This window comes from Bos taurus, chromosome 11 (genome assembly GCF_002263795.3).
Source record: "Bos taurus isolate L1 Dominette 01449 registration number 42190680 breed Hereford chromosome 11, ARS-UCD2.0, whole genome shotgun sequence".
Classification (NCBI taxonomy): Eukaryota; Metazoa; Chordata; class Mammalia; order Artiodactyla; family Bovidae; genus Bos; species Bos taurus.
This window is the reverse complement of record NC_037338.1, coordinates 102,334,689-102,349,811: the sequence shown is the minus strand read 5'-3', so window position 1 is coordinate 102,349,811 and position 15,123 is coordinate 102,334,689. Positions and strand designations below refer to the sequence as shown.

The window sequence follows — 15,123 nt, the reverse complement described above, 5'->3', positions numbered from 1 at the left end:
AGAAACATTGGATAGATCTATTAAATGTAAACAGATTGAGTTAGTAATCAAACACTTACCAACAGAGAACAAAGCCAGGACCAGGCTTCTCTGGTAAATTTATCCAACATTAAGATTTAACACCAGTCTTTTTGCAAATGCTTTCGAAAAATAGAAGGGAAGACTACTCATTTTATGGGGCCACTATTATCTTGATACCAGAGCCATGGAGACATCACCAGAAAACAGAACTACAGACTAATATATCCTTTATGAATGTGGATGCAAAAATTCTCAACAAAATAATGGCAGCTGAACGCAGTAGCATATTAAAAAGATTATAGACCAGGATCAAGTGGAATTTATCTCAGGAATGCAAGGTTGGTTCAATATATGATAGTCAGTCAGTGTTCTGTACCATAATTAAAGGGAAACCCCACGTGGCTGTGATCATCTGAATAGATTTCATTTATTTGAGTGAAAGCATTTTAGTGCAACAACAACCTTTCATGATAAAAATACTCAACAAATTTAGGAATAGAGGGGAACTTCCTTAGGCTAATAAAAGACATCTATGAAAAACCCATAGCTCAAAAACCATACTTGATGGTAAGGTGAAAACTTTCCCTATATGATAGGAAGGATAGGATGTCTGCTCTCACTGCTTTTGTGCAGCATTGTATTAGAAATTCTGTGCAGAGCAGTTAAGTAAGAAAAGGAAATGCAATATTTGTGCAAACTGCTAGTCCTTATAAACAAGTTCAGCAGAGTTGTAGGATACAAGATCAGTATGCAGAAATCAGTTGTATTCAGCAGCCACGAGAAATCTGAAAAAAATTTTTTTAAATTCCATTTACGGTAGCATCATAAAGAACAAAATACTTAGGAATAAATATAACCAAAGAAATAAAAGCTCCTACACTAAGTACAAAAAGTTGTTGAAAGACATTGAAGAACTCCAAAATAAGTGGAGATAGTCCATGTTCATGGATTGGAAGACTTACTAAGATGGCACCTTTCCCCACGCTGATCTACAGGTTCGTTATCTCCATCAAAATTAAAACTACAGTTTTGGAAAAGCTTACTGCAAAGTTCATGTGGAAGTGTAAGGTACTCTCCAAACAACTTGACAGAACAGTGTTCGGGGGCTCACACTTTTTCAAAATTTACTACAAAACTGTCAACATTGTGGTACTGTCATCCGGGTAGACATATAGACTAATAGAAGTGAGATTCCAGAAATAAATCCTTACGTTTGTGCCCAGTTGATTTTTCAAGAAGGGTGCCAAGACCATTCAGTGCAGAAAGAACAGTTTTTTCAACAAATGGTGCTGGAATTAGTATAAGGTATCCTCCTGCACAGAGTGAATATTGCCCCGTGTCACACTGTATATAGTAATTAACTCGAATTAGAGCCCTGAGTCTTCAGAGACAAAATTATAAAATGTGTAAGGAAACAAAAGTAAATTCATATGATCTCAGATTAGGCAACAGTCTTGGGTGTGATATCCAAGCACAAGTAACCAGAGGAAAATTAAATTGGTCTTCATAAAAATGAAAAGCCTTTGTTTCAGACAACACTATCAAAGAGTGAAAAGACAACCCACAGAATGGGAGAAAGTACTTGCAAATTATTCATCTGATGAGTTATATCCAGAATATAAAGAACTCATACAACTTGATAATAAAATGACAGTCTTATTTTGTTGAAAAATGTGAATAGCATTTTTCAAAAAATAAAAATCCAACAGGCACACTGAAAGGTATTCCACATCATATATCATTAGGGAAATGCAAATCAGAACTACAATTAGATAACCAAACCATTTCATATCCACCACGATGACAGTCATTGAAAAAACAGGCATTAACAAATTTTGGCAAGGATGTGGAGAAATTGAAACAATACATTGCTGGTGAGAAGACAGAATGGTAAACCATTGTGGAAAAGTTTGGCAGTTCCTCATAAAACTTAGTTACCACATGACCAGCAGTTTCATTCCTGGATACATACCTGCTTTGGGGAAATGTTCACAGGAAAGTTTGTACAGGAATGTTCATAGCAACATTATTCATGATAGTTAGAAAGCAAAGACAACGCAAACTTCGAAAAATTGTATATGGATAAATTGTGTATTTGTACAAGCAACCATGCAGTTGTAGAAGGAATGAAGTAGTGGGATATTTTGTGACACATGTGAACCTTGGAAAACATTGTGCTAAGTGAAAGAAACCTGACACAGAAGGTCACATGCTCTGTAACTTCATTTACATGCGAGCTATGTCCCATGTAGAAAAGTCCATAAAGATAGAACATAGATGAGTGGTTGCCAGGGCCTGGCGGGGAGGAAATTAAGAGACTGATGGCTAATGGGCACAGGGCTTCTCCACTGGGAATAGACATGCTTTAATAACTGTTTTTCAGTAAATATGTTTCTCTTTAATAGGGCAGCAGAAGTCGATACCGTGGATGCCTTCCAGGGGCGTCAGAAAGACTGTGTTATTGTTACATGCGTCAGAGCAAATGCCACACAAGGCTCAATTGGGTGGGTAACTGTCATCCTTGAGTTTTTGCTTTGTTTATAATCCAGAAGTAGGTCTATTTTTAATCACTCTTAAGAGAGTACCATCATTTGCTCAATTATATAAAAAATTACATAACGTCATGAAGTTTTTTTTTAAGTTATGTAGTTGGTCCACTGTTAGGTCTGCTTTTCTTGGTTCCTTGTGTCCATGTCACAGAGTGAATCTTTTTTCACTTGAGAAAATTAGATGATTGAATCCAATATATTTTGCAGGGGCATGTTCCTCTCCACAGTATGTGTCATAATTGATCTACTGTCATATTTTTAGGATGTTTTAAGACTTAAAAATCACAGCATTAAAATTTCTAATATCTAAGTCACGATAGGAAATAGGTGCGTCACTTTGAAGGAAAGCTCCAGACATCGTTTGTTTATTGTTTTTGATGAGAATTGCCCTATGCCAGGTCCCCTGTGTTGAGAGAAGGGGTGCAAAAGCATTGTGATTTTAAAGCAGAAGGAGCCAAGAAAAGCTGTCAGAAATATCGCCTGTGTCTCACATACACTGATACATGGCCTAGTCATTCCATACAAAGAAGTAACTTTTTTTTCTTCTTCTTCTATTGCTTAGATTTCTGGCAAGTTTGCAGAGATTGAATGTCACCATCACACGAGCCAAGTACAGCCTCTTCATCCTCGGACACTTGAGAACCCTAGTGGTAGGTACATTCTAGAGGATCAGGGATCTCAAAAGGTTGCCCCTTATTACTCATACTGGGTTGAGGTTTTGTTTTTATCTTTCATCAAAATGGAAATGATTTCGAGGTCACAAACAATAGAGTTCCTCTTACCCCTCATCCCCACCTTGTTAGTCCCCCAGCAGCTTCTTCATGGGAGCTTTTAGGCACCCAGACTGTTCTTATCTTAGCCCAGGACCCAAGTAATCACAGTGTGCTCTCAAGATGACCTTTAAGAAATTTTTTCTACATCGTGGGATTGGTCAGCCCTTAGTAAACTTAGTTAATGTGGTCTCAGCTCAGCCTAATGCCAGAGAGTGGGAGTTTGCAGGTGTGTGTATGGATCTTCACTTCTGTCCTGACACTTTGAGCCGCACCACTTGCTGCTTCCCTTGAGAGATGAGTGCCATCAGAGTCCTCTGTCAGAGCAGATGCTCCTCCAGAAGGGTCAGGTTCCTCTTGTGGTCCACAGACAGTATAGCGTAGTTGGATGAACCACAGCTGGATAAACGTGTATTTGCTGCGTTGTCTCATTTAGGGGTAATAACTCAGTTTCTCTAATTTTAACAGTCTTTGGTTTATCTTAGCAGAAGTGCTAACTTAGTTCAGTTCAGTCGCTCAGTCGTGTCCAACTTTTGTGCCACCCCATGGACTGCAGCACGCCAGGCCTCCCTGTCCATCACCAACTCCTGGAGCTTACTCAAACTCATGTCCATTGAGTCGGTGATGCCATCCAACCATCTCATCCTCTGTCGTCCCCTTCTCCTCCCGCCTTCAATCTTTCCCAGCATCAGGGTCTTTTCAAATGTCAGCTCTCTGCATCAGGTGGTCAAAGTATTGAAGTTTTAGTTTCAGCATCAGTCCTTCCAATGAACACTTGGACTGATCTCCTTTAGGATTTGACTGGTTGGATCTTCTTGCAGTCCAAGAGACTCTTAAGAGTCTTCTCCAACACCACAGTTCAAAAGCATCAACTCTTCAGCACTCAGGTTTCTTTATAGTCCGACTCTCACACCTATACATGACTACTGGAAAAACCATAGCCTTGACTAGATGGACCTTTGTTAGTAAAATAATGTCTCTGCTTTTTAATATGTTGTCTAGGTGGGTCATAACTTTCCTGACAACTTAGTGAAGTGAAGCGAAAGTTGCTTAGTCATATCTGCCTCTTTGCAACTCCGTGAACTGCACCGTCCATGAAATTCTCTAGGCAAGAATACTGGAGTGGGTTACCCGTTCCCTTCCCCAGGTGCTCTTCCCAACCCAGGGCTTGAACCCAGGCCTCCCGCATTACAGGTGGATTCTGCACCAGCTGAGCCCCAAGGGAAGCCAACTTAGTATTTCCCCCTATTTTGTCTAGTTCCACCAGAGGGCGTTCAAATACAATCTCCTCCTTCAGCTCTTCCCTAGGTCTGTGGTCTGCAGCTTTCGTTGTTTGGTACCTCCTTGAAATAATTTTTAAAAGCTGCATATCCTCCATTTTAAGTTGATACTGAGAATCTTTTATCAGAAGGATTGATAAAGGTTTTGTTTATAATATGTTGTAAATACTGACATTTTAAAATAAGGCTAATAAAAATAAATCTATTATGTCACTCTTTTAAGTGTATCCAGTGGGGTAGAGACCATTGTTATTCTTTCTGCTGTTTAAAATTGAATTGTCATCTGTACTGTTCAGGATATAATTCAGTGGGTATAATGAATATGTTTTCATAATTAAAAGGCTGTTAATACGACTTTTAGGCTTTTCTGCCACAAAAAAAGTTTACAATATAAATTGAACTTTTAAGGAGTTGTTTTTCATAACTGTTTGGGTAAACTGTGAAAATTGTACTTTTTTGGTAACTTCCTATTGTTCAGTCACTAAGTCATGTCTGACTCTTTGTAACCCAATGAACTGTAGCACCCAAGGCTTCCCTGTCCTTCACTGTCTCTGGGACTTTGCTCAAACTCATGTCCATTGAGTCAGTGACGCCATCTAACCCATTTCATCCTCTGCCGCCCCCTCTCCTCTTGCCCTCAATCTTTCCCAGCATCAGGGTCTTTTCTAATGAGTAGGATCTTTTCCAAGGAGTTGGCTCTTCACATCAAGTGGTCAAAATATTGGAGCTTCAGCCTCAGCATCAGTCCTTCCAGTGAATATTTGGGTTGATTTCCTTTAGGATTGACTGGTTGGATCTCCTTGCAGTCCAAGGGACTCTCAAGCGTCTTCTCCACACCACAGTTCAAAAGCATCAATTCTTTGGTGCATCAGTTCTTCTTTATGGTCCAACTCTCACATCTGTACATGACTACTGGAAAAACCAGAGCTTTGAGTGTACAGACCTCTGTTGGCAAAGTGTTGTCTCTGCTTTTTAATATGCTATCCAGGTTTGTCATAGCTTTTTCCTTCGAAGGTGCAAGCATCTTTTAATTTCATGGCTGTAGTCACTGTCTGCAGTGATTTTGGAACCCAAGAAAATAACATCTGTCACTGTTTCTACTTTTTCCCCATCTGTTTGCCATGAAGTGGTAGAACTGGATGCCATGATCTTAGTATTTTGAATGTTAAATTTTAAGCCAGCCTTTTCACTCTCCGGGCTTCTCTCATCGCTCAGCTGGTAAAGAATCTGCCTGCAATGCAGGAGACCCCAGTTCAATTCCTCGGTCAGAAAGATCCCCTGGAGAAGGGATAGGCTACCCACTCCAATATTCTTGGGCTTCCTTTGTGGCTCAGCTGGTAAAGAATCTGCCTGCAATTCGGGAGACCTGGGTTTGATCCCTGGGTTGGGAAGATCCCCTGAAGAAGGGAAAGGCCACCCACTCCAATATTCTGGCCTGGAGAATTCCATGGACTATACAGTCCATGGGGTTGCAGAGTTGGACATGACTGAGCAACTCACTTTTCACTGTCTTCTTTCACCCTCCTCAAGAGGCTCTTTCTGCCATTAGAGTGATATCATCTGCATATCTGAGGCTGTTGATATTTCTCCTGCCAGTCTTGATTCCAGCTTGTGAGTCATCCAGCCCGACATTTCACATGATATACTCTCCATATAAGTTATATAAGCAGGGTACAGTATACAGCCTTAATGCACTCCTTTCTGAATTTTGAGCCAGTCTCTTGTTCCATGTCTGGTTCTAACTGTTGCTTCTTGCCCTGCATATAGGTTTCTCAGGAGACAGGTAAGGTGGTCTGCTATTCCCATCTCTATTTACCGTAGTTTGTTGTGATCCACACAGTTAAAGGCTTTAGCAAATCTATAGTGAATCGTTCAGTTCAGTCGCTCAGTTGTGTCCGACTCTTTGCGACTCCATGAATCGCAGCACGCCAGGCCTCCCTGTCCATCACCAACTCCCAGAGTTCACTCAGACTCACGTCCATCGAGTCAGTGATGCCATCCAGCCATCTCATCCTCTGTCGTCCCCTTCTCCTCCTGCCTCCAACCCCTCCCAGCATCAGAGTCTTTTCCAATGAATCAACTCTTCGCATGAGGTGGCCAAAGTACTGGAGTTTCAGCTTTAGCATCATTCCTTCCAAAGAAATCCCAGGGCTGATCTCCTTCAGAATGGACTGGTTGGATCTCCTTGCAGTCCAAGGGACTCTCAAGAGTCTTCTCCAACACTACAGTTCAAAAGCATCAATTCTTCGGCACTCAGCTTTCTTCACAGTCCAACTCTCACATCCATACATGACCACTGGAAAAACCATAGCCTTGACTAGACGAACCTTTGTTGGCAAAGTAATGTCTCTGCTTTTCAATATGCTATCTAGGTTGGTCATAACTTTTCTTCCAAGGAGTAAGCGTCTTTTAATTTCATGGCTGCAGTCACCATCTGCAGTGATTTTGGAGCCCAGAAAAATAAACTCTGACACTGTTTCCATTGTTTCCCCATCTATTTCCCATGAAGTGATGGGACCAGATGCCGTGATCTTCGTTTTCTGAATGTTGAGCTTTAAGCCAACTGTTTCACTCTCCTCTTTCACCTTCATCAAGAGGCTTTTTAGTTCCTCTTCCCTTTCTGCCATAGGGTGGTGTCATCTGCATATCTGAGGTGATTGATATTTCTCCTGGCAATCTTGATTCCAGCTTGTGCTTCTTCCAGCCCAGCGTTTCTCATGATATACTCTGCATAGAAGTTAAATAAGCAGGGTGACGATATACAGCCTTGACGTACTCCTTTTCCTATTTGGAACCAGTCTGTTGTTCCATGTCCAGTTGTAACTGTTGCTTCCTGACCTGCATATAGGTTTCTCAAGAGGCAGGTCAGGTGGTCTGGTATTGCCATCTCTTGAAGAATTTTCCACAGTTTATTGTGATCCACACAGTCAAAGGCTTTGGCATTGTCAATAAAGCAGAAATAGATGTTTTTTCTGGAACTCTCTTGCTTTTTCCATGATCCAGCGGATGTTGGCAATTTGATCTCTGGTTCCTCTGCCTTTTCTAAAACCAGCTTGAACATCTGGAAGTTCACGGTTCATGTATTGCTGAAGCCTGGCTTGGAGAATTTTGAGCATTACTTTATTAGCATGTGAGATGAGTGCAATTGTGTAATAGTTTGAGCATTCTTTGGCATTGCCTTTTTTTGGGATTGGAATGAACACTGACTTTTTCCAGTCCTGTGGCCACTGCTGAGTTTTCCAAATGTGCTGGCATATTGAGTGGAGCACTTTCACAGCATCATCTTTCAGGATTTGAAATAGCTCCACTGGAATGCCATCACCTCCACTAGCTTTGTTCGTAGTGATGCTTCCTAAGGCTCACTTAACTTCACATTCCAGGATGTCTGGCTCTAGGTGAGTGATCACACCATCGTGATTATCTTGGGTCGTGAAGATCTTTTTTGTACAGTTCTCCTGTGTATTCTTGCCACCTCTTCTTAATATCTTCTGCTTCTGTTAGGTCCATACCATTTCTGTCCTTTATCGAGCCTATCTTTGCATGAAATGTTCCCTTGGTATCTCTAATTTTCTTGCAGAGATCTCTAGTCTTTCCCATTCTGTTGTTTTCCTCTATTTCTTTGCATTGATCAGTGAGGAAGGCTTTCTTATCTCTTGCTGTTCTTTGGAACTCTGCATTCTCATGCTTATATCTTTCCTTTTCTCCTTTGCTTTTCGCTGCTTTTCTTTTCACAGGTATTTGAAGGCCTCCTTAGACAGCCATTTTGCTTTTTTGCATTTCTTTTCCATGGGGATGGTCTTGATCCCTGTCTCCTGTACAATGTCACGAATCTCCGTCCATAGTTCATCAGGCACTCTATCAGATCTAGGCCCTTAAATCTATTTCTCACTTCCACTGTAAAATCATAAGGGATTTGATTTAGGTCATATCTAAGTGGTCTAGTGATTTTCCCTACTTTCTTCAATTTCAGTCTGAATTTGGCAATAAGGAGTTCATGATCTGAGCCACAGTCAGCTTCTGGTCTTGTTTTTGCTGACTGTATAGAGCTTCTTCATCTTTGGCTGCAAAGAATATAATCAGTCTGATTTCGGTGTTGACCATCTGGTGACGTCCATGTGTAGAGTCTTCACTCTCAGTGAATTCACTCGGAGTGAATCTATAGTTACTTCACAATAAAGGTGGTTTTTTAACTTTTTCTTTTGTACTGGAGGACAGCCGATTTAACAGGCAATGTGGTGATAGTGTCAGGTGAACAGCAAAGGGACCCAGCCATTCATATACATGTAAATTAAGATTTTTGTAAAAGTTCTTTTTCCTGTGACCATAAGGATCAAAGTGTTTAACAATTGATATCTTATCAGTTGAAGAACATATTTACAGTGATTATTTTTATACAGTTAAATTCTGATCATATTCAAACCTGAAAAGTCAATGTTTGCAGAGCTGTGTGTCTTAGGTGCTTGGATTACCGAAGCCTTCGTGGGCACCCCTGTGTTCACCGCAGGTGATTGTACCTGCCCCAGCAGCTTGCTCTGCAGTCAGCCTGGGGACGGGTGAGAATGTGGTGGTGACTGGGAAGGGTGGAGTGGAAGGGCAGGAAAGCCCCAGGAGGGGACGTGGGAAAGCTGAAGTTTGAAAGCTAAAGTTTGGAAATAGATTCCCAGAGAACGCCCCCACATCCCTCCCCCACCAAGGGCATCTCTGTGAGCCCCCAGAGTCACACACATGCAAATTTGCAGAGCGCTGCTGTCCCACTCTGGGAAGCTAGAGAAACTCAGAAGAAAAGCTCCCAGTCTGACTTTTGGACTTTCTCATCCAGTTTACGGGTTTCTTCCTGGGCTTCTCCCCTGCCCCCTTTTTGGTTTTCAGCCCAGTTCCCCTTATGGGAGTGGAGTGCGGACTCATAGCGCTCCCTCAGACCTGTTCCTGTGACCTAGGGCTTGGGTTAGAGACCATGTTTAGGTGCCTCAGACTCAGCAAACCCACAGCAAGGCCACCTGCTTTCCAGGTTGGAGTGCTGGCACTTTGTCATATAAGAGGTCTGTGGGAAGGTTTCAGGCAAGAGCCAGGACTTGTTCTTTTTAAAAATGGTTTGACCAAAAGGCAAGAGCTTGTAGTCACCCAGCTGTGAATTTCTCCAGGATCGCACACCCTGCAGTCAGAAATGATGAAATGTGGAAACAGAGTGCGTTTCAAAGTCATTTAAATAAAATAACCATTCATGTCTTCCAGTTGAGGGAGCAGACTCATAGAGGTCAAGTGACTTGAGCATGGTCACACAGCAAATAAATACTATGGCTTCCCTGGTGGCTCAGCTGGTAAAGATTCTGCCTGGAATGTGGGAGACTTGGGTTTGATCCCTGGGTTGGGAAGATCCCCTGGAGAAGGAAATGTCTACCCACTCCAGTATTCTGGCCTGGAGAATTCCGTGGACTGTATATGTATAGTCCATGGGATCGCAGAGAGTCTGACACGGCTGAGCAACTTGCACTAACTCTATACCCCCAGCCACCTATAGTACAGGAGCCCACAGGAGGGTTGTTGCTCAGTCACTAAGTTGTATATGGCTCTTTGGTAGCCATCCTTTTTCTTCTCTTTCCTTTGTCAAAAAGTCTTCATCGTTTTTCCCTCCACTATACTCTCTCTTCTAAGGAAGCCCAAGTTTTGATGCTTGTAAATAAGCAGTTTATTCCCTCTCTTCCTTTTAGAGGAAGAGAGGAGAGATGCATGAGTTGGATTTTCTTTCACCTTCTTTAGATGTGCTTTTCATAACTTAAAGCTCTTCTAGAAGAGATAGAAAGTTTCATAATATCTTTAGAATAGTATCTCAGTGGATTAAGATGGTTCGGCCTGATGGAGTTTGGGAAGCCTTTGGGAATTTGGTGACAGCTATGGACCTGTTTGTAGAACAGTCAACATGCACTCAAAAGTTAGAGCTTGCTGAAACTGAGCCTTCCTGCCGTCTTCCCGGAGGCAAGCAGCATCAGAGGAACCTCAGTGGGATGACGGAGCCCTCCTACAACTGCGTCATCCAGGACACTAACCCCAGTCACGTGTGGTAGCAGAGAGCTTGAAATGTGGCTGGTGCGACTGAGGAAGTGAACTTCTAATTAACAAATTCAGATGGCTGCACAAGGCTCCTGACAGCAGACAGAATTGCATGACAGCTAATTCACCCACATGGCTTGAGTAACAGTGACAGAAGGGCAGAAGTCTTTCTTAGAGCTGTGCTGAGTGCTGTTTTGTAGCAGCGTGTTTTATCGTTCTGTATGCATCTTATTTTTTCTTTTGGCTTTGTCAAGTAATGGATTCTTGAGAATCCGTTCATGAGGGTATACTTAAACTATTTGTTCCCAAGCACGTGAGTGTTTTTTGGGGATGTAATTTTCTTCCTTCTCTTTGTCTCAAGGAAAATAGACATTGGTATCACCTGATTCAAGATGCACAGAAACGTGGCGCCATTATTAAGACTTGTGACAAGAACTACAGACACGATGCAATGAAGATCCTGAAGCTCAAACCATTGCTTCAAAGGAGCCTTACTCACCCTCCTGCTGTCGCTCCAGAGGCATCCAGACCCCAGGGTGGCCTACCCAGCAGCAAGCAAGATGGTGAACTCAGCAAGACATCTTTTGCTTCTTCCCTATACCACTCACCCTCTGACTCCAAAGAAGCCACAGTCACTGAGGCTGCAAAGGATCCTGAAAGGCCACCCAATCAGGACTGGCTTCGGGACCCAAGACTGCTGCGGAGGATGGGCTTGGCCTTGGATGCCCAAGGAATAAGCCTCAGGGAGCCGCAGCCCTTGAGCCCCCAGCATTCCGGAGCAGCGCCTCCTTTGGGCACCCCAGGCTGCCCTGGGAGTCCCCAGGAGCCAGGCACCATCAGGCAGCAGGGAGTCACCCTGAACAACCACACGCCTCACATGCAGTGTGACTCTCCAGTTGCTAGTACTGACACTTCCACAAGCAAAAAGAAGTGTGACCAGGAAGAGGGGGTGCTCAGCCACAGGAGAGAAACCAGGTCCTTGAGTGTAGGGGATCAGGAGTGGTGGGCTAGCTCCCACGCAAAGAGGAACTCAGACTGGGATGAGAGGGTCCTGGAGGAGGACAGCTGCTCAAAGAAGAGACGGGTTTTATAGTACGGCCGAACAGCAGAGGCTGTCAGCCGCGACCATTGCTGCAGACCTCTGATGACTGACTAACAGGCTTGTCCAGATACGACTGCTTTTTTCCTTATAGGAGTTTGTTGTTGGAAAACAAAACGTATTATAATACATGGGCCTCTTGGTCCTTTCTGTCAGTTGCAGAAGCTTTCAGAGGACATTTGTGCATCAGTAATTATGTCTTTGAAGTAGGAGGCTTGCAGTGTTGATCTCTCGTTCTTGTAGAAAAGGAGGTCAGCCTGGAGAGGTTGTAGAAGTTGGAATGTATATTTGTATAGCAAATAACAAAATCCTTTTAAAATTTAATCTGGTAGATGGCTTTTCTTTCCCCTGCTTAAAATGTTAATCATTTTCAATAGAACAAACCTTATATTAAAAAAAAAAATGTGAGGAGGGCAGGTCCTTTAAACCATTGTTATGACAAAACAGATGTTTAACAGCCCAGGTAGTCTGGCAAGGAGCTGAGTTTAGTGCTGCTGAGTCAGAGGTCTCTAGTTCTATTTTTTAAAAGCAGCTAGAGTCTTCTGGGGAGAAGGCAATGGCACCCTACTCTAGTACTGTTGCCCGGAAAATCCCATGGATGGAGGAGCCTGGTGGGCTGCAGTCCATGGGGTCGGTAAGAGTCAGACACGACTGAGTGACTTCACTTTCACTTTCCACTTTCATGCATTGGAGAAGGAAATGGCAACCCACTCCAGAGTTCTTGCCTGGAGAATCCCAGGGACAGAGAAGCCTGATAGGCTGCAGTCCATGGGATCGCACAGAGTCGCACACGACTGAAGCGACTTGGCGGCGGCAGCAGCAGCAGAGTCTTCTGGGGGAAACTTGGGAAGCAGAAAGTTCAGTTAGTTAAGTTGCGCTGATGACCTTTGTAGACCAGGCACCCTGACACAGGATAGTGCATTTCTGTGATGAGTTCATCTTCTAGTAGTGAGCACATAGTTCTCCAGCTTAAATTCTCATTCTTCTTGAATTAGGAGAATATGAAAGTATAGTTCTTGACATGTCATTCAGATGCCCCCAGTGTATTATGAGTTTTCTGCAACTCATGGGTTAGAAATCCAGCGGTTGCCAAGTGCAAGATCAGTGCCGAGGTGTCTTGTGTGAAAGCGTGCATTTCTTGGGTTGAGCCAGAAAACTGGGTGTTCACCATCTTCCCAAGGGGTTCCTGGGGACTTGAGACAATATTTTAGACAGGAAAGAGACAGCCTTTAAAAAGAGCAGGCTGGAAGAGCAGCACGGATACTTGGGATTTCAGAACCAAGGAAAGAGTTGACAGATTTCCTCTTGTGTCTGGAGACCATTGTCACTGATGCAGATGCAGCGCTGTTGCGGGACATCTGGTTAGAGGGCTTGTGCTTCTGTGAAAGCAAGTGGCTGTAGTGGGTGGAGGTCTGGAGACTTGGGCGTGGGCAGGGCTGCCTGATTGCAAAGCCTGGCTTTCCCTGCACACAGTGGTGCTGAGGTCTCACAAACGCAAGCGTGTGTTAACAGTCGACCTGCGTTTGAACCCGTGGTTGGTTGTGTACACCGTGCAGCACCCCAGCTACTCGGGGGTAGAGAGCACATCCCTGAGTGTGAACGTGCACCCTCTGAAGTGTCTCTGCTCTTCTGCTTTTTAAGCAGAAAGGGCTTTGTGTTCGTCAGAAATTGTCCTGAAGCAGGTTATTAAGAGCTTTAAAAGAGCGTTTGGTTGCCAAAGGTTTAAACACTCTACTTCTCTGTTCCCCTTGTCCCTCTCACTGCTATCTAGACCTCTGCTGATGGGCGTGGATATTCCCTGTCACCTGGGGAGCATGCGCTCTGTCCCCAGAGTCAGCCCCTGTTCCCCCGTCACGGAGGTGGGCCGAGCCCTACTTGGGGCCAGGGCTTTGTAAGCTTCCTGCCTGGCCTTTGGCAAGAAAGCTCTTTGTTGCTGTGTTTATTTTCCTCCTGTCTTGGTAGAATGCTTGATTTAGCAGACAGTTGTAGTGATCAGGGTTTAGAGAGTCTAGAAGGTGTTAGCTTATAGAAGAGGTGTGATGGACACTGCTGGGCCAGGAGCTTTCCCCATGCTGCTCACACAACATGAATTTAAGGCAGGGTCTGTTGCCTGTTCCCACATGTCATGCCCACCTTTTGGTTCACCACTCACCTAGTCTGGGAATGCAAGAAGTAGCACATCAGAACACCTAACGAGCACGTGTGTCCTGACAGTCCCTCCCAGCAGAAGTGGTCATACCGGACATTGCATTGGAAACGCACCGTGGTTCCAGTTGGCGTACTTTATGTATCTGCACAAAGCACTTCATGTGTACCGTGTGGCCTTTCTTGATGTAGCTGTCACAGCAGTGTTGTTGATGGGCGGTTAATCTGCAGGTGAAAAATAATAGCTGTTTGTTTTGTCCTTGCCATGGCATTATAAGAAAGTGCCCTGTCTTCTTTCAGTCTTAATTCTTTCAACATGAAAATATTCTACTTAAAATCTTGTTTTGTTTCTTTGTATATGATTTGCCTTGAAATTACTGTGGACAGTTTATTTAGTTCTGTTTTCATGTATTATCAGGAGCAGATTTGATAAGTACATGTGAATAACCTCCTGTAAATGAGTTTTATAACAAAATTGTACTAAACTATTTTCTAAAGTCAGTTGTGCAGATTTATAGTTTTCTTTGCTGTAGTTTTCTTTCTATGCCCTGAATTCCTAGCCAGGATTTGGCAAACAATAGCCCTGTTGTCTCTGTTAAGATCTGAATATTGAGGAAATGGCAGAATTAAAAGCAGAAACAAGAAAGCTGACGCATGTTAGGAGTTATTGAATGGAGATTCAAGGGACTTCCAGGTAACTCGCTTAGTCTGCCATTGGATTGATGTTTTCATCCAGTCTGCACCCACGGTGCTCCTAGCTTCTCACCTCTTCTTGGAATCTTATCCACAAGGTAGTGAGTGAGGTACGTGTGGCCAACTGTGGTGTCAGTTACCCGTTGAGATTTGGTCCAGAAACACGCTTACCTCCAGGCTGAGCTTGGGAGAGCAGAGCAGATGAACAAGGACCCACAGAAGGACCTGCGGGAGCCCCAATGGCGGGGCTGGAGGCAGATGGCCAGGCCGGGGGTAAGCGCTGGTGGTTACAAAGGAGAGCACGTTCTCCAAAAGCAGTGGCTTCAGGAAGGACAGTTGGACATGCTGAGCTCCACCAGGATGTGGGCCCCGCCAGCCTCCCTGGGCCTCCCACTCATCCGGGATGGAGGCACCCACCGCCCGTGAGGGTAAAGGGACGACCTCGAGGGGAGTCCTGGGGCAAGGTGAAGTTGCCAGGAGACCTGATGAGAGGCGGGCGCTCTGTGATGGCCGTTTTA

General features: G+C 43.8%; 1 protein-coding gene across 7 annotated transcripts in view; it reads left to right on the top strand.

Moving 5' to 3' along the window:
* SETX (senataxin) overlaps positions 1-14,413 on the top strand; it is a 91,603-nt gene extending 77,190 nt beyond the window's left edge. For 6 of the 7 annotated variants that reach the window (XM_059891859.1, XM_059891860.1, XM_059891862.1 and 3 more), the window contains 3 exons: positions 2,427-2,525; positions 3,133-3,220; positions 11,030-14,413. In XM_059891859.1, the coding sequence (XP_059747842.1) occupies positions 2,427-2,525; positions 3,133-3,220; positions 11,030-11,761 (919 nt within the window). In that variant the 3' untranslated portion in view covers positions 11,762-14,413. Of the gene's footprint in view, positions 1-2,426; positions 2,526-3,132; positions 3,221-4,342; positions 5,021-11,029 lie in introns of those variants that run through there. The other variant, XM_059891863.1, reaches the window with a different exon arrangement.
* Positions 14,414-15,123: the final 710 nt, after the last annotated feature.